This window comes from Cynocephalus volans, chromosome 10 (assembly GCF_027409185.1).
Source record: "Cynocephalus volans isolate mCynVol1 chromosome 10, mCynVol1.pri, whole genome shotgun sequence".
NCBI classification, from domain to species: Eukaryota; Metazoa; Chordata; class Mammalia; order Dermoptera; family Cynocephalidae; genus Cynocephalus; species Cynocephalus volans.
Genome location: NC_084469.1, coordinates 94730152 through 94747163, shown reverse-complemented (window position 1 = coordinate 94747163; position 17012 = coordinate 94730152). Strand labels below are relative to the sequence as shown.

Here is a 17012-nt window from a genome sequence, read left to right as displayed (position 1 = left end):
TTTCACAAAGTGAAGCCATGAGCACCCCACATTATTATGCGGACAGCAAGTTGCTAGATCAATGGTTCTGAACTTGTGGTTATGGACACTTGGAGTTTACAATAACATTTCAAAATAACCAGGATTCCCACTGTGAACCAAGCAGACTGTTAACTGATAATGTTCCTTGAGCATGTTAAAAAAAAAAAAAAAAAAAAGAATTGAAACCAGGGACTCAAACAAGTACTTATACACAGATGTTCACAGCAGTGTGATTCCCAACAGCCAAAAGGTGGAAACAGCCTAAGTGTCCATCGACGGATGAATGGACAATCCCAATGCGGTCCATCCACACACTGAAACGTCACTCAGCCATGAAAAGGAACGAGGCTCTGACACATGCTACCACGTGGATGGATCTTGAACACGTCATGCTCAGTGACAGACGCCAGACACAAAAGGCCACATAGTGTGTGATTCCACTTACATGAAACATCCAGAGCAGGCCAATCCAGAGAAACAGAAAGTGGATTCGTGGCCACTGGAGGCTGGAGAGGTAGAGAAAGAAGGGGGAAAAAGAAAAAGCAGTGTAAGCAGTTTTAGAGACATGGAGGAAAATGGCAGAGAAAGCCACAAAAACTGTTGAAAGGGGATCATCTGTGGAGAATGGGCTCGGTGGGGGCGTGGCTGGAGTTGGGCATGGCTATTTTCCATCATGAGGACTTTAATAATAATGAACTATATGCACGTATTATTTAGTTTTAAAAAATGTGTTGGGGAAATACTGTCACGAGGAAAGTTAAGACAGGACCGTGAAAACAGGAGCATTTTACTGCATGTAAATTACATCTCAAAAAAAATAAGCAAAACAAAACCCTTCACGACAGTGAATTTGAACTCACCCCCAAACGAACAGACACCAAAACATATTAGTTTGGTAACTAGAGAAGACTGAAAATTAAACCCAAGCAGGGAAGGCAGTTTTGTGGTTTATAGTCTCTACCAAAATTAAAAAGTTTCTGTCCTCTCTGATGGGCCTGGCGGTGTCCAGGGAGGCAGGTGTGGTCCCACCTCTCATTAGGGGAGTTTCGCCTCCTTGATCTTCATGTAAATGGAAGCACTCTGTGCTCTCTTGTGCCAAGCTTCTTGTGCTCAGTCCAAATTGATTTTTGCCTTTTTTAAAAAGTTCACGGCCAGGTGTCTGTGTGCTCATACTGCGCCCTGAGCTCTGAGGCGGGCCTCCGTGGGTGTCTGCTGTTCTGGCCCCTGGCCACTTGGGGACCCCCCATTCTCCCTCTGAGCTGGTCTCCAGCACCTCTAGGGCTTTGATCTGTGGACAGGCTTCAGGTTCCCTGCGCCCCTGGAACCCTTTTTTTTCTTAATTTTTATGTATATAATTGACCCACATCAGAATTCACCCTTTTAAAGTAGACAGTTCAGTGGTTTTTAATAATTTTGAGTTGTGCAACCATCACTATCAATTTTAGAACATGCAATCACCCCAAAAAGCAATCCTCTCCCCCAGCCCCCAGCAACCACGAATCCACTTTCTGTCTGGATTGGCCTGTTCTGGACATTTCATGTAAATGGAACCACAGTGTGGCCTTTTTTGTCTGGCATCTGTCACTGAGTGTGACGTTTTCAAGGTGCATCCACATGGTAGCATGTGTCAGAGCCTCGTTCCTTTTCATGGCTGAGTGAGGTTCCACTGTGTGGATGGACATTTGGGTTGTTTCTGCTGTTTGAGCCCCTTGAATCTTGACCAAATTTTATAGGATCTTACAGGGGATGTTCAACCACCCCCTCCGGCTGAAGGCTCAGAGTCCCTGTTCTAGAATAGCACTATCCAGTAGAACTTCCCAGGTGACGTTTATAACAGCTGCAGGAGGTTCATATGGGTAAAGAGGCATTTGCAGGGGGTTGGAGGGCAGTGAGGGTGTGGGGTATTCAGAAAGCTGCTCCTGCCTACCTGGGGCTGGGGCCACAGGGATAGCAGAGGCCAGAGCATTGGGCTTGGTTATGGGGGTACCAGGGGGTACTGGGTGCCTCACGGTCTGTCTCAGATGCCCCTGAGCTGAGTGTTTGGAGTCCTGGGAGCCTGACCTGCCAGCATAGCCAAGCAGCAGGCTGGGAGGCGAGACCCTCCCATCCTTATCCCCCACCTGGCTAGGTCTGGTTCCAGGGCATCACAGCCAGGCAGACTGTAGTCAGGGCACACGGGGTTTGGCCTAAGGGTCCAGGAGACCTTTCCAGGGCAGGGAATTTAACAGCAGCCCAACCCCTGAGGCTCCACCCATGCCTAGGACCCACTTCTTTCCATAGCAGGTCACTTCTGTCACCAGTCCACTTAGCCTGGGCCTGTTGGGGTCCTTGAGGTCTTGGGGAGAGAGGAAAGAATTCAGAAGGGACCCTCGACCTTGGAAAGGTGGCAGCAGTTCAGTGTGAGAATGGGCTTTGGTACAGGGGGCCTATGACGGGAGGGGTCTCTTCAGTCTCCCGCCACACTCAGCACACAGGCCTGTACCTCAGCCCACGCCGCAGAAACCTGCTGAGCTCCTGAAGTGCGAGTGAGTGATCAGGGCCTCTTAGCAGCAGGAGGCTAGCTGGAGAGACATCCAGAGGGAGCCAGAGACCCCCATACGGGACAGGTGAGGAGAGAGAAGGCCTTGACACAGCTGGAGGACGGGGACAGAAGACCCCCGGGGGCCAGGCAGCACATCCAGAGGTGGCCAAGCAGGTGAGGGGCGGGTGGTCATTCAAACTGAAGGTGGAGGTAAAGCAACTTCACCCTCCTGTTTCACTTAACCTGGGGCAGGATGGGGGTGGGTCTGATCTCACACCCATCTGTCCTCACTATGGGCAGCAGAGTGGCTGTGACCTGTGACCCCAGGCCAAGGAATGACAATGCCTGGGGCTCCAGGGGCCGCAGCCCCCCACAGGTGACCCGATGCACCTCCTTTTCTAAAACCTACACACCCAGCTTCTTACACCAACATCACTGGGTCCTGAATGTCCCCAAGGCCAGAGGACCCCACTTCATCACCAACTATTCCCTCTTATCACAGACGCAGGCACTGAAGTCTAAGAACCTAACCCTGGGGTCACTTGGTGCTGCTGGCCTGACAGGCTGCAGCCCTAGAAGCTTCAAAACCCACGGTCTTCAGAATTTAACACTCGGTTCCAAACCACATTCTCCTGAGGCGGCTTTATTCAGTCATGGGTACAGGACACACCACTGTCCCATGTCCCTCACCCCCTACCACCAAGCTGGGCAGAGCAGAGGCCGCGGCCTAACTACAGGCAGCACCCCAGGGATCCCAGGCCAAACAGAGAGGTCACTGTGAGGGGGCGCTGGGCCATTCTCACATACAACCGACCCCAGGAAACACTTTGCCCACTTGGAGGTCCCTCAGCAGCCTTGGCCTCCAAGAAGAAAGGCCAACCTCCTGCGTGGCCCCAGCACCCCAGCCTGGCCAGCCACCACATGGGGCCACCCTGCCCCGCCACGCACCACCAGCCTCCGTCCTCCAGGGAGTTGTGCTTTGACTTGACTTGGAAAAAAAGGAAAGCCATCGCTCAACATCCCAGGCGAGGGTCCTTGGGGGAGGAAGGGAAGCTGCAGATACTGGTGACCTCATCAGAGGCCACCCTTCTGTCACCTCCAACCCCTGCAGCCCTCACCAGGCAGGGAGAGCAAAAAGTAGCCACGCAGGTGGATCAGGAACGCGCCAGCGGCTCTGCACACAGAGCCACATGCAGCGGTCGGATCCTGGTCAGGGGCAGGGATGGGGGCGGGAAGGAAGGGCCAACAGGACCGACCCCTTCTGTGGGCATAAGGCCGAGGCAAGAGGCAGGCAGAGCCAAGGGCTTGACGGGCCCCTCCCCCACCCAGGGGCAGACCTGGGAGCCAGGGACGATGTCGGTCCAGAGGCCACTCAGGACATACGGTGGGGCAGGCACAGAAGTGCCCAGGCACAGGTAGGGGGAGGAGAGTTAGGTTACACGATGTTTCTGATGACCTTGGTGCCAGAGCCCCTCCAGAGCCCACTATGGGGACAAATAGACCTCCGCCTATAAAACACACCTTGAGATAGCATGTCCAGGAACCACAGCCCTGTCCCCATGGCTCACGGCACCAATTATCAAGAGGGCACCAACGCCCCCGTGAAAGCAGGCTCTCCACCCTGCTAGACAGAGGGGGACACTAAGGAGCCTGGGCTCTTGGCCGCACACTGGGCCCCAGTTCTCTGTGCCGAGGCTTCCAAGCAGGGCAGGGACTCCTGTCCAAGGCTTGTGCCTCCGGGGCTGGCGAGAGTGACAGTCTGGTTTCCAGAGGAGACAGCAGGGCTCACCTGCACGTGCAGCACACACAGCGGGCGACAGTGTGTTTGTGTCACGGGTTTATTGAAGGACAGGGACATCCTGAGTGAGCCGTTCGGAAGCACTCACTCGGGGCCGTCCTGCGCCGCTTCAGGAGGGCTGACATTCTGGCCCCAGAATAACGTCCCTCACACCACACAGGTGAGGGGCAAGATTGTGTTTCAAAAATACGTCTCCAGCCTCGTGGAAACACAGCAATTGTAAAGACCTCACAGGCGGCCCCTGGCTCCTTGGCGCTCTCCTGTCTCCAGGAGGTCAGAGAGTGGCCACAGGGAGGCAACTGGCTGCAAGGTCGGGGGGCACCGCCTGGGCCCAAATCCATGTGTGGAGCCACAGCCCAGGAGGGGCCTCCTGCCAAGCAGGGCCCAAGAGCAACTGGCACTCCTGGAACCCGGGCCCTTCAGCGAGGAGCAGAGGGTCCTTCGGGTGGGGGCCATCCTCCAGCCATGCCCCTTGAGGCCCAGGGGAGGAGGGGACACGCCTGGGAAGGAGCGAGGAGGAGCTGCCTGCCTTCCTGCTGGGCCTGGCCACCAAGCCTGGTCCCAAGCATGGCCGAGGGCCGAGTCTATAGGCGGCTCGTACACAGGTGAGCTGGTGGCCCCGTCGTACTGGGCTCTCGGCAAGACCACTGGAAAAGGACAAGGAAAGGAGGTCAGAGACCCAGCTAGAGGTGTGACCAAGCTCTCCGCCTCCTCCAAGTGGGTGCCTGGGCTCTTACTGGAGACAAGAAACTCTCACAGCGGTGCTCAGGGGCTTCTGGGAGGTGACCCCTTGTCCCAGCTGCCACCGGCACACCCAGGCAAAGGGGACGCCACTTCCAATGACTCCAGGCCTGTCTCCCCACTACAGGCCCTGCCTGATACATGCTGTGGCCCCTCTCCCAACCAGGTCCGCCTGGCCCCCTCCACCGGGTAGCACCTGCCTTAGACATGCTCCATTTCCTGGTCCTGGTCAGGCTCCTCCTCCTCGTCCTCTTCGTCCTCATCGTCGTCGTCCTCGGCACAGGCCTTGTCCAGCGGCGCCTCACCGTCGCGGGCCAGCTCCTCCACGTGGGCCAGCATGTCTGCCATCAGCGCCTCCTCCAACCGCTTTCGCACCTGCTGCACCAGCTCCTCCTGCTTCCTGGGGACACACATACGTACTGGCCAGGGACATTCAGTGTCAGGGCAAATGGAGGGCAAGAAGCCAGGAGAGCGTGGGCCACAGGGGACAAGGGGGAAGAGGCAGTTCGGTCACCCTGGGGCCCACGCCTGGCCACTTTGGTCTCTTCCCCCACTCTACAGCAGCGAGGTGAGCTTCCTCTTCCTACCGCTTAGGGGGGTTGGGAAAGAAAAAGACACCTCCGTGTTGAACCCATCACATCCGGCCAGAAGTGCCTCCTAACTCCCAATAAGCTTATGTAGCTGGAGAACTCTAGGCGATGACCCTCATGTGGCTAAGAAGCTGGCGCCAACTCATGTGTCACAAAGCCAACCCAACCTCCCCCTCTGGTGCAGGCGGGCCCAGCCCCTCCCTGTGGGGCCCCTTCTCTCCTCCCGTTCTCTACAGCTCTGCCCTCTCTACCGCCCAGCCAGGCTGACTCACTCCACGCCAGCACCAGCCTCTCGCGCTCTCTCCAGCTAGGACCAAACCTATGGCTTGGCCTGTAACTGAGTTTTTTTCGGTAGCTGGCCGGTAAGGGGGATCCAAACCCTTGACCTTGATGTGAACTAAGTTATTAACTTCCATGACTTTTATCTGTAGAGGTTTTGCTGAGCTTTTAAGTATCTTTCTAGTCTTTTTTAACAGTCTTATTCTTTCCTTAGTCTTTCAATTCCTTCTATTCTGTGAGTCTTTATTTTGGAGGAGTTCCCAGACTGTACGGAAAGTGTAAATTAACCTTAAACTCAAATGAAGGGGCCCATGCCATGGTCTGGGGAGGCTCCCCTGACCTCCCTGCCCTCACCAGTCACAGCAGACAGGAACATTCTGGGCATATTCACTGTCCATTCAGGACAAGACCCTCTGGGACCCCCTACTGTGTATGCGTGGGGGTGAAGGGTGGTTTTAGTTCCATCTCCTTACCTTGCATGAGAGTACAAGATCTCCTCTCTCATACCCATGTGGCTTTTAAATCTCCAGTCACTGAGACACAAAGCCTGAGCCCCCTCCCCCCAGTCCAGATGCGACTGCGCCAGGTTTTGGTTCCTCCTTTGCTCTGGACCCCTGGAGAGCTCCCTTCCCTTCTTTTGACCTGAACTGTGCATTTAGATTTCAAACGTGTGTTTTCTCCTCCCCGGCACTCATAAATGCTTCCTGCACACGCCACAGTCTCCAAGATGAGTTCAAAATCACCTCTCTACCAGGAGGCTTTTACAGAAAGTCCCAGCAGATGGCCACCTCCTGGCCACAGCATCCACCCTGCACCCTGGTTCTGCCCTGCCCTGAAACCCCTCCCGAGGGCCTGTCACCCACGGCTCCAGCCCAAACCCTGAGGCCCAGAATCCGGGGCTCCTGGTGACCCGGCACCTTGACTACTTAGCGTCTGCCCTGGCTGTTTCCTGTTGTGTGGCACCTACGGTCCCTGTGGCTCTGAGGGCTCCACAGGCTGTCACTCCTCACTGCACCCTGGCTGGCACCTGAGGGCAGGGGGCTGGTGTGATCTCTCCCCAAAACCCCAGGGCCCTGCACAGAGCCCCACACACAACACATGCCAGTCAACACTGGCTGAAAAGTGTTCCTTCCTTCTCTTTCCAAGGATACTCCTCAAGAGCAAAGACATCCTATAATCCCTTGAATAGGCACCTGCCCGGCTTGTCCTAAACCAAGGACTTGAGTGAAATGGTTAATGCTCTCTTTAACAACCTCTAGCTCACCACAGCTATTTGTTTCAAAACCCCAGCAGTGTCAGCAGAAACACGTTAGTCGAGAGGAGATGAAAGAGTACGCAGGTGCTCACAGACACTGGCCCACAACCCCGAGAGATGGGGCGGATGGAGGGACGAGGAGGGTGCGTGACTACCTGATGTCCTCATCGGTCACCATGAAGGCCTTGCACAGGGGCTGCGCCGTGTTCAGCCACACGCCTGGGTTCTTCTCCACGGCGGCCGAGAGCTGCCCTGTGATGGGCATGGTGCTGGTGTGCAGGGCACTGGCGATAGCCGACAGCAGCGTTTCATCTGTGCAGCCCGGCCCCACCCCTACCAGGGCAGGAGAGATGGCCGGGCAGGGCAGTCACCACTGGGCAATGGCAATGCTGAATCACGCCCCTCTCCAGGCTGAGGGACCCCAGGAAATGCCCCCACCAGATGTTCTGCCTTCTTCCCTCCCTGTGGGGTGTGTGAGGTGGGCATGTATGATCCCTAATGGTAAAGTTGTAAATCCTGCTGGTCAAAACACCTCCCTGTGCCTACTCTGCACGGGCAGGTGGTCCAGCCAGGGTATCTCCAAGGTCAAGTCAGAAGGGTTTGGCCAGGGAAGCACCTCCCCCTCCCCAGGTCCAGGCACAATTGCCCTCAGGGCCCACAGCATGAATATTTATCGCTTCCACCTCAGCCCCTCCCCTCCAGGGCGCCTGGGTCACCTTGCAGGCCCTTGGGGAGGTCCATGGTCTTGACAAGCTCCTCAGCAATGTCGAAGGCATTCAAGCCACTCAGCTTCTTCTCCCAGAAGAGCTGGGAGGAAATACACAGACATTGACGAGGACAGCCAGGGACTCAAATCCCCTCACCTTCTACTGCATGCCTGCACTCAGGGTCCTTGCAGGGTTGGGGTGACCGTGTGACCTCCTCCCCCTACATGCGCCCCCCCAATCTCCTCTCTCCCTTACCCCAGGTGGACCTCCTGCTCAGCGCCCACCACACACCCAGGTAGTCAGTGAAAAGCATGTAAAACACCAATGGTTCTCAGTTTTTTAAAAAAAAGGTTATAAAACCACATATGTACAGTTGGCCCTTAGTATCCGTGGGTTTTGCATCCATGGATTCCACCAACCACAGATCAAAAGTATTTGAAGAAAAAACACCAATAAAAAATATGGCAAGTAAGAAAGCAATACAGTAAATCAACAACATACACATCATTAACATCACGTTATACCTTATAAGTAATCTAAAAATAACTTAAAGCTTACAGAAGGATGTGCGCAGGTTACATCCAAGTACTTCCTGTTCTATATCAAGGACTTGGGCATCTGCGGATTTTGGTATCAGCAGGGGGTCGTGGAACCCATCCCCCGCGGTACTGAGGGAGGACTGTACCGCCTCATTTAAAACATCTCCCCGTAAAACTGAACGGATTCAAGAAAACAGCGGGTCCGAAGACGCCCACGGGCCCGTCCCCGCAGGGGGCTCCAGGCGGTGGGCAGGGTGACACTCTGCTCCAGCCTCCCACAGAGCTGGTGTCTGCGGTGAAGGGCTCCATGCGGGAGTGAAGCGGGACGCTCGGGCTGAAGACGACGCGCTTCCTTTTAGGATGGGGACGCGGGCTCTGAAGGGTGAACCCCGCTGTGGAATGGGCCCTCCAGCGCCTCCTCAGGCAGCCAACGCGCCCGGGCTCACCTGCCGGGGCTGGTCCACGGCCTTCTGAGGGTCGCTCTTGACCTTGTTGCTGGGGTGGTTGGTGATCTTGGTCACGGGCTGCTTGAAGATGGACGCCGTCTGCCTGACGGGGAGCGCCGTGTTCAGGTCGGGCTTGCCCTGCAGAGACCAAGCGCTGACACCCGGCCCGGCCGCGCCCGGCCCGGGGAGACGCGCGGGCCCCCGAGGAGGTGCGGCCAGGGTTCGCGGCACTGGGTCGGACAGGACGGGCCTGGGGGAGCTGGGCCGGCGGCCCCCGGCACCCCCCGAGCCCCCCAGCGCCCACGAGGCCGTGGCGGGGGGCGGCGGGCGCTCCCGCAGGCCGGGCGCGCCCTGCTCCAGGAGCCTCACGGGCCGCGACCTCGCCATGCTCCCCTTCGAAAGCGCGGGCTCCAAGCGCGCGTCGCCCACATGACGTCACGGCCGCCGGCGCGCACACTGAGGTCACTCCTGCCCGCCCCAGCCGCCCGCATGACGTCACGTCCACCCACACGTGTGACGTCACCCAGGCATGCGCTGACGTCACGGCCCCGCCCGCGCTCACCTTGACCTGGTTGGAGGAGTCGTAGCGCACGCGCTGGCGGCTCTTGTTCATCTTGCTCAGCAGCATCTTGCCCGTGCGAAAGTCGAAGGTGCTCAGGTCCATGGAGCCGCCCAGATAGCGCGCCAGCTGCGGCTTGCTGCGGAACTTCTTCCCGCTCGGGCTGCGGGCAGAGGCGGGGTCACGCTTTCAGAACCTTCCGCGGGGCGCGGCGCCTCGCGCTCGAGGTGGGAGCCCCGGGGAGGGAGCAGGTGCTTGCGGCCCACCGCCTTCTTGTGGCCGGGGCGCCGGGGCCGCGACGTCCAGCGCGGCCGGGGGCCCTGGCGGGGCAGCTGGTGGCAGGTGCAGGTACAGCCCTGGGCCGAGGCTCTGTCCTCGGGTCGCCGCGCCGACGAGCGCAGCAACTTACCCGAAACGAGGACAACGTCCATAGGGTGGCGGCGGAGCCCACACCATGCACTCCTACTAGTACGTGGCTCAACACAGCCCCACAGCTGGGAAGGCAGTCTGGCAGCTCCTCAAAGGGGTGACGGAGAGCTTCCGTATGAGCCAGTAATGCCACGCCTACGCATCTACCTGACGAACGATAACTGTCTCCCGAGCAAAGTCGGTGGTCCACAAAGTCAGGGTTGGGCCAGGGCACTCCACCAGGACAGTGCAGAGAACCCACACGGCCTGGGGTTCTGGAGCCGCTGAGGACTGCTCTGGTCGCTTTACTTTTCTAATCACGCTCTGGCCTGGCTCACGTTAAGACCGAGCCCACATGCCCAGGGCAACGGAAAGAGACCCAAGGCCGGGACTCAGGCTTCAAATGTAGCCACAAAGAGGGACTCCACAAAACACTTGCCAACAGTTCTCTTGCCTCCACCCTTGGCTGTTCTGCCTTTTACAATGAGGACAGAGAAGGATAGACAGAGACAAAGTAGAAAGACATAGAACATGGAAAAGGGATTGCTTAGGGCTGGGAGGTGGGGGGTGGAAGCATAGGGCAGTGGTAGTTAAAAGGGTCTGGGGTTTCTTTCTGGGGTAATAAAAATTAAGTCTGGTGATTGCTGCACTTATCTGTGAATATGTAGATATGCTAAAAACCCACGGACTTGTACACTTATTTATTTTTGGCAGCTGGCTGGTACGGACCAAACTCTGGACACCTTGGTGTTATCAGTACCATGCTCTAACCAACTGAGTTTACTAGCCAGCCAACTTGCACATTTTAAACAAATTGTATGGTATGTGAACCATATTTCAATAAAGTTGTTAAAAAATAATAAATGGAAGACAGAAGGTGAATCACTGGTTGCCAGGGGCTGGGGAAGGAGGAAATGTAGAATGACTGCTAATGGGGAGGGGGTTTCTCTTTGGGGTGATGAGAACGTTCTGGAATTAGAGGTGAGGGTTGCAGCTTGTGAATGTACTCAAAAAATCACTGAACTGTACACTTTAAAAGAACTTTTATGAAATGTGAATTACATCTCAACTTTTTTTTTGAGGGGGGGTTGGTGGCTGGCTGGATCAAACCCTGGACCGTGGTGTTATCAGCACCACACTAACCAACAGAGCTAACTAGCCAGCCCTACGTGTCAACTTTTTAAAAAGGTTATGCGTATCTGCACTGACACCAAGATATCTCTAATATTTTATTGAATGAAAAAAAGATATAATAAAACCACACAGAGAAAAAACCGAGCGCTGCAGCCTGAGCTTTCCCAGGCTGCCCTGGAGTGTGCAGACAGGGAGCCAGACCTGCAGGTGGCAGCTCTAGGCTGAGTCCGGCTTCACCCCCACCGCAGCGGAAAACCTGAAATCGCATCTCTCCAGCTCACTGCCAGACCCCGCCATGCTTGGGGCTGGGGCCTTAGTGGAGTCCCACTAAGGCTGAGGAACTGAGACGCTACTAGGCAGGTGGGGACAGCCTCAGGACACTGGTCAAGCTGGCTTTGGGTCAGCTCCTAAGCTGCAGCCAGCTCTTCGTCTCCCCAGGGCCTCCCCGCCCCACTGTTGCCTTCTCGGAGAGGCCCTCCTGGATCTCCCCAGTCTCAATCAGGCACCTGGTTATCTGCCCTCAGATTCCCTGCACCTCTGGGCCTACGGGGAGATGGCTGGTTTCCTGGCTGTCACCACAAGGGCAGGGCCTGGGTCTCACTCCAAGCTGCATGGCCAGGACCCAGGCAGTGCCTGAAGCCCAGCAGGTGCTGCCCAGGCATTTGTTAAATTAACCAAGTACTACAGAGGTAGACACAGAACTTCGGCAGCCTTTAGGTCTAAACAGAAGATGGGAGCACACACGTGCTTGGAATTAGCGCACGCTGGTGGATCCTGGCCTGAGGCCTCCTTACTGAGCTGATGTTGGGCTTTCTAAAGACCCAGGAAGAGGATGAAATGGGAGAGGGGGGCAACAAAGGGGAATGCACACGGGTCCCTAAGAGACACTGTTTGCAGCCCCACTGTTTCAATACCTGAAATTACAGGGTACACATTTGGGGAACTCTGCCCTTGCTGTTTTCAGATGTCAAAACTTGAGCTTGACCCGAAGCAGTCCCTACCTTTTTAAACACAAGCCATCCCTTCCCTGCTCACTTTAGCAACCAAAACAGGAACAGCAAGGAACCATAGGGGACCGAAGTGGGCAGCGGCTATGCAAACCACACACCCTCACACCCAGGCTCGCAAGCGCGGGCAGGACGGGGACCGGGGATTGGCCGCACACTCCCGGCCGGCATTTGGCACACGGCAAGTGTCCAGATTTCCTTTCACGAGGAACTGCAGGCGCCAGGGGATACTGAAGAGGAGGGGAGGGCGCAATCAAGGCTCGCTCAGAATCAAAAGCACCTTTCGCCAGCCGGAGAGAAAAGCCCCCCCCCCCCGCCCCGCGAGAAACAGCAGGTGGCCGACTGTCTGGGGCTGGGCTTTCCGGCCGGCGACTCTTTGTTCCACGGAGGAGGTTCCCTGCCACCTTTCCTAAGCCAAAAGCAGCCTCTTCTTCCACACTAGAGAAGGGGGGGTCTCGAAAGCCTCCGACCACCAGTTAACATCAACGCAAAAGCTAGCGCGTACTGGACTCAGGAAGTCGCGCGTCTCAGCTCTCTACAGTGGACACGACCCGCGGGGGTCTGAAAGCCCTGAAACGTGCCCAAGAGTGGGATACTTGAGGGAGAGCAGTGCCTTTAAAGAAAGGGAGCTCGGGGGTTCAGCCACGCTGGAGAGCTCATTCCCACAACCGGGGTGATCCCGGGAATCTGCACCCTCGAGCATGCCCTCCCGGTCCCCCCAATGAGCCCTGCTCCCTGAAACCTCCGCCGACACCCCCGGAAGGCTCCGCGCGGCCCCGGGAGCAGCCCGGCGAGATCCCTCTGCGTCTCACGGGGACCAAAGGGTGAGCCCAGCCCCCACCCCCCGCCTCCCAGCAGCGTCTGGTCGCCGCCGGGCGCCCCTCGCCCGGCGCGCACGTTTCCCGCGGCCTCCTGAACAAAGACCTCCGCCGCCGCGCTGCCCAGGCCGAGCCCAGCGCCATGCGGCCGCAGAGGAGAACGCGCACTGGGCCACGCGCCCGGCACGCACGCGCACTGGGCCGCTGGACGGCCGCGCGGGCGGGCGGGCACGCACGCACGACGCACGTACGACGCACGCGCGGGACCCGGGCCGCGGCCCGGGGTCGGGGCGCCCAGGCCGCGCGGAGGCCGCTGGGAGGCGCCCGTTGGGGCCCTGCCCGGCCGGCACGCGCATTCACCTATAGTAAAAGACATCCCTGTGGCCGGCCGACAGCCCCGACCTTCTGGGCACTTCTTCCCTCTCCCAGCCCTGCGGGAGCGCCGGACACTCCCACCTCTTCCGCTCCATCGCGCCCAGCTCCTCGGCCCGCCTCCGGGCCCGCCGCCGCCGCCGCCCGGGCCCCCGCTCGCCGCCGCCGCTGCCTCCGCCGCCGCCACTCGCCGCGGCTGTTCCGCCCGCGGGCCCCCGCCCTCCGCCCCCAGCCGGGCGCGCGCCGGCTTTGCCGCCCTCTCGGCCCCCTCCCCGCGCTCGCCAGCCCCCGCTCGGGGGGCCCGCTCCGCCCACCCGCCCGCGCGGGGCCCCGTGCTGCGCAGCCGCGGGCCGGGCCCCGCCCCGCCGCCACGGCGCCAATCAGTGCGTGGTGAGGGGGCGGGGCCGGCGGCGGCGCCGGCGGCGGCGCGTCGTGAGCCTGCGCGGTGCGGGCCGGCGTGCGCCCGGGCGATGGGGCCCCGGCTGTTGTGTTCTCACCTCTGCCTGGGGTTCGGGTCTCCCGCGGTGGCGGGTGGCCCCTGCCGGGCGTGCGCATGCGCGGGCAGGGTGCCTTCAGATTGACGGGGATCCCTCCCACCACGTCCCCGCCCAGCCGTCCTTCCACTGAACCCGGAACTCGACCTCCCGCTGCCCAGTCCCCCAACTCTTCCTAGGCGTCCAAATCCGGGGGTTTTGTAGGTGCACCCCTTCCATGTCCCAAGTCCCACCCAACACTTTTCTGACCCCTCCACATCCAGGAGTCCAGCCACCATCTCTCACCGGGAGGGCTGCAGGACGTTCCGGGGGAATCGCCCACCTCCCTCTGTCCCTCAGCCCCAGAGCCCCTTCTCTACACCAACCAGAGCGACCCTGAGAAGGAAACGGAACGACTCTCCTTCCTCCAGCTGGAGGAGGTTCTCTTGGAGACCACTGTGCTGAGGTTGGGCTCACCCACATAATCCAGGATAATTCCCATCTCAAGGTCTTCAATTCCTTTGCAAAGTCCCTTTTGCCTTGCAAGGTGACATGTCCACAGGTTCCAGGGATGAGGCCGTAGTCATCTTTGAGGGGCATTATTTCACTGACCACACAAGCCCTGAATAAATTTTAACTGGATGGATGGGTGGATGAATGATGGGTGGGAGGGAGACTCGTACCCCACCTCCTCTGTATTCCCAGTGACCCCCACCCAGGACACTTCCAATGTGGGGTGGACCGTTTCTCTCTCCCCATCCCAAGTACGGGGATCTCTGTGGAGTCAGCTAAGTCTGAGAAGCTCAGTAGCTGGTTGGTGGCCCGAGACCCAGTGGCCCATAGTGAGAGGGTGCAGGGGCCGGTGCTGGTGCGGAGAGGGGAATGTCTATGGTGTGGACTCAAAGCCAGGCAGGTGCACCCCAGAACTAGTGGTGGCACCTGGTGAGAAGCAGCCAGCAAAAAGACCTGCAGGGCTGCAGGGGAAGTTATTTTTAAACTTGCCTTTTAAGTGGTCAATTCTAGGGCTCGGACAGGGTAAGTGGAAGTTTAACCAAGAATATCTTGTGGTGCCAGAAAGTATAAGGTGCAAAATTACAAGTGTTGGCAAGGACGTGGAGAAATTGGAACTCTCGTGTGCAGCTGGTGGGAATGTGAGATGGTGCAGCCGCTGAGGAAAACACCACGGCAATTCCTTGAAAAGCTAAACAGATTCACCATGAGACCCAGCAGTTCCACTCCTAGGTATCTCCCTAAAGGAATTGAAAACCGGGACTCAAACAAATACTTGTACACAAATTTCACAGCAGTATGATTCGCAATAGCCAAAAGGTGGAAACAACCCAAATGTCCATCAACTGATAAAAGGATAAACAACGTGATCCATCCACACACTGGAATATTCACCCATGAAAGGAAATTCTGACACATGCTACAACATGGATGAGCCTTGAACACGTCAAGCTCAGTGACAGACACCAGACACAAAAGGCCACGTAATGTGTGATTCCATTTACATGAAATGTCCCAAACAGGCCAATACACGGAGACAGAAAGTGGATTTAAGCCCCAGGGACCGGGGAGGGGGAAAGAGTGTCCTTTGGGTGGTGAGAATGTTCTGGAATTAGATAGAGGTGATGGTTGCACAACATTGCGAGTATACAAAATATTATAAATATTATAAAATATTATAAAATATTGTATTGTACACTTTGAAATGGTTAGTTTTGGTTACAGCGTGATGCTGATAACACCAAAGTCAAGGGTTTGGATCCCCATACCCCAGCGGCCAGATCAAAATAACTAAAATGGTTCCTTTTGTGTTATATGGATTTTTAGCTCAATTAAAAGAAATGATGGGGGACACACCAATCAGACAGGCACAGGAACCCACTGGAAGGGGCTACTAATGGCCAAACACAGGACAATTTGAGCAAAATGAAAGTAGTGGTTTATACCCTGCAGAATAAAATAAACATTCGTGGGTACGTGCTGATAGAATTATTGAATAAACGACTAATGAAGAGAATAGGCAGCTCCTACTCACAGGAGAGTCCAGTGACTGAATGCACATAAGGCAATCTTGGGACCCTGCCAGCGAGGTGGGCTCATGTCACCTTCTGGGTTCATGTGGGCTTTGGGAGCCACCACACCGAAGTTTATGCCTTGGCTTCCAGAACTGAAATGCCAGGACTGCATGGTGCAGAGACATGCAGGGGAAGCCTTCGTTGCTGGTGGGTCAGCCTTCTACTGACCTGCAGACTCAGGGCTGGGCCACAGGATTTTTATAAGTAAAGAGTTTAATGGCATTACATATATTCACCACCACCACCGTCCTTCTCCAGAACATTCTCATCTTCCCAAACCGAAACTCTGTCCCCATGAGACACTCACTCCCCGTCCCCCTCCCCAGCCCCTGGCACCCCCCATTCTGCTTTCTGTCTCTGTGGATCTGATGAGTCTAGGGACCTCCTGTGAGCAGAATCACACACAGAACCCTTGTGTGTCTGGCTTATGTCACTGAGCACAATGTCCTCAGCGTTCATTCACGTTGTAGCGTGTGTCAGAATTTCCTTCCTTTTCATGGCTGAAGAATATTCTATGGGGTAGGATACACCAGTTCAGTTTGCCATTCACCTGTCAATGTACACTTGGGTCGCTTCCACTTGTGGGCTACTGTTATGAAGATGGGTTTTCAAGTATCTCTTCGAGCTCCTGCTTTCAGTTCTTAGCATCTTTTTTTTTGGAGGCTGGCCAGTATGGGGATGCGAACCGCTGTTACAAGGCTGTGCTCTAACCAGCTGAGCTAACCGGCCAGCCCTCCCTGCTTTCCATTCTTTGGGCATATACCCCAGTAGTGGAATTGCTGGATCTTAAAGTAACTCCATATGTGACCATTTGAGGAACCAGCAGACTGCTTTCCACAGTGGCTGCACCGTTTTACAATCCCGCCAGCTGCACACAGGGTTCTGATTTCTCCATGTCCTCACCGACACTTGCTATTTTCTGGGTTCTGTTTTTCTACAGTGACGGTCCTGATGGGCCTGAAGTGTTAGGTCGTAGGAAATTGACCACCTTCCAAAACACACCCCACGTGCACCCTCCTTCTCTTCTGGAGTCCAGCCCCTTGGGACTTCACTGCTTCTTAGTAGATCTCTCCTCACTTGGGCCTGGGCTGTCCCCAGGGCATGGACAGGGGCCCCTGGGTGTCATAAGAAGAAACTCTGAAAGACTTCCCATAGCAGTGTCTCTCCCCTTCAGCACTGTTGACACTGGAGCCAGATCACTTTCTGTGCGGGGCTGTGCTGGTCACTGCAGGTGCTGAGCAGTGTCCTTGGCCTCCACCA

At 56.7% G+C, this 17012-nt stretch overlaps 1 protein-coding gene across 4 annotated transcripts; it reads right to left on the bottom strand.

The window, feature by feature from the left end:
• Nucleotides 1-149: 149 nt before the first annotated feature.
• Nucleotides 150-13360, bottom strand: MBD3 (methyl-CpG binding domain protein 3). Of its 4 annotated transcripts, none has more exons than XM_063110963.1 (7): nt 13184-13308; nt 9460-9619; nt 8898-9035; nt 7922-8012; nt 7361-7538; nt 5282-5481; nt 150-527 (listed from the first exon to the last, which is right to left on the bottom strand). In XM_063110963.1, the coding sequence occupies exons 1-6, from the start codon at nt 13291-13293 to the stop codon at nt 5283-5285; spliced, it is 876 nt and encodes a 291-aa protein (XP_062967033.1). In that variant the 5' UTR covers nt 13294-13308; the 3' UTR covers nt 150-527; nt 5282. The 4 variants fall into 4 exon arrangements, with proteins under 4 accessions (XP_062967033.1, XP_062967034.1, XP_062967035.1 ...); XM_063110964.1 differs by lacking the exon at nt 150-527 and adding an exon at nt 4365-4987 and having other exon boundaries at nt 13280-13360; XM_063110965.1 differs by lacking the exon at nt 150-527 and adding an exon at nt 4365-4987 and having other exon boundaries at nt 8898-8996; nt 13280-13360.
• Between the last annotated feature and the right edge of the window lie 3652 nt (nt 13361-17012).

What these genes read in the sequence shown, in the direction of transcription:
- MBD3 (XM_063110963.1), bottom strand. Translation starts at nt 13,293, where the DNA reads ATGGAGCGGAAGAGGTGGGAGTGTCCGGCGCTCCCGCAGGGCTGGGAG. An exon ending in ACTCCTCCAACCAGGTCAAG is followed by an intron (nt 9,036 to 9,459) that starts GTGAGCGCGGGC and finishes TGGTCTCTGCAG; the next exon opens with GGCAAGCCCGACCTGAACAC. An exon ending in GTGACCGATGAGGACATCAG is followed by an intron (nt 5,482 to 7,360) that starts GTAGTCACGCAC and finishes GTGTGTCCCCAG; the next exon opens with GAAGCAGGAGGAGCTGGTGC.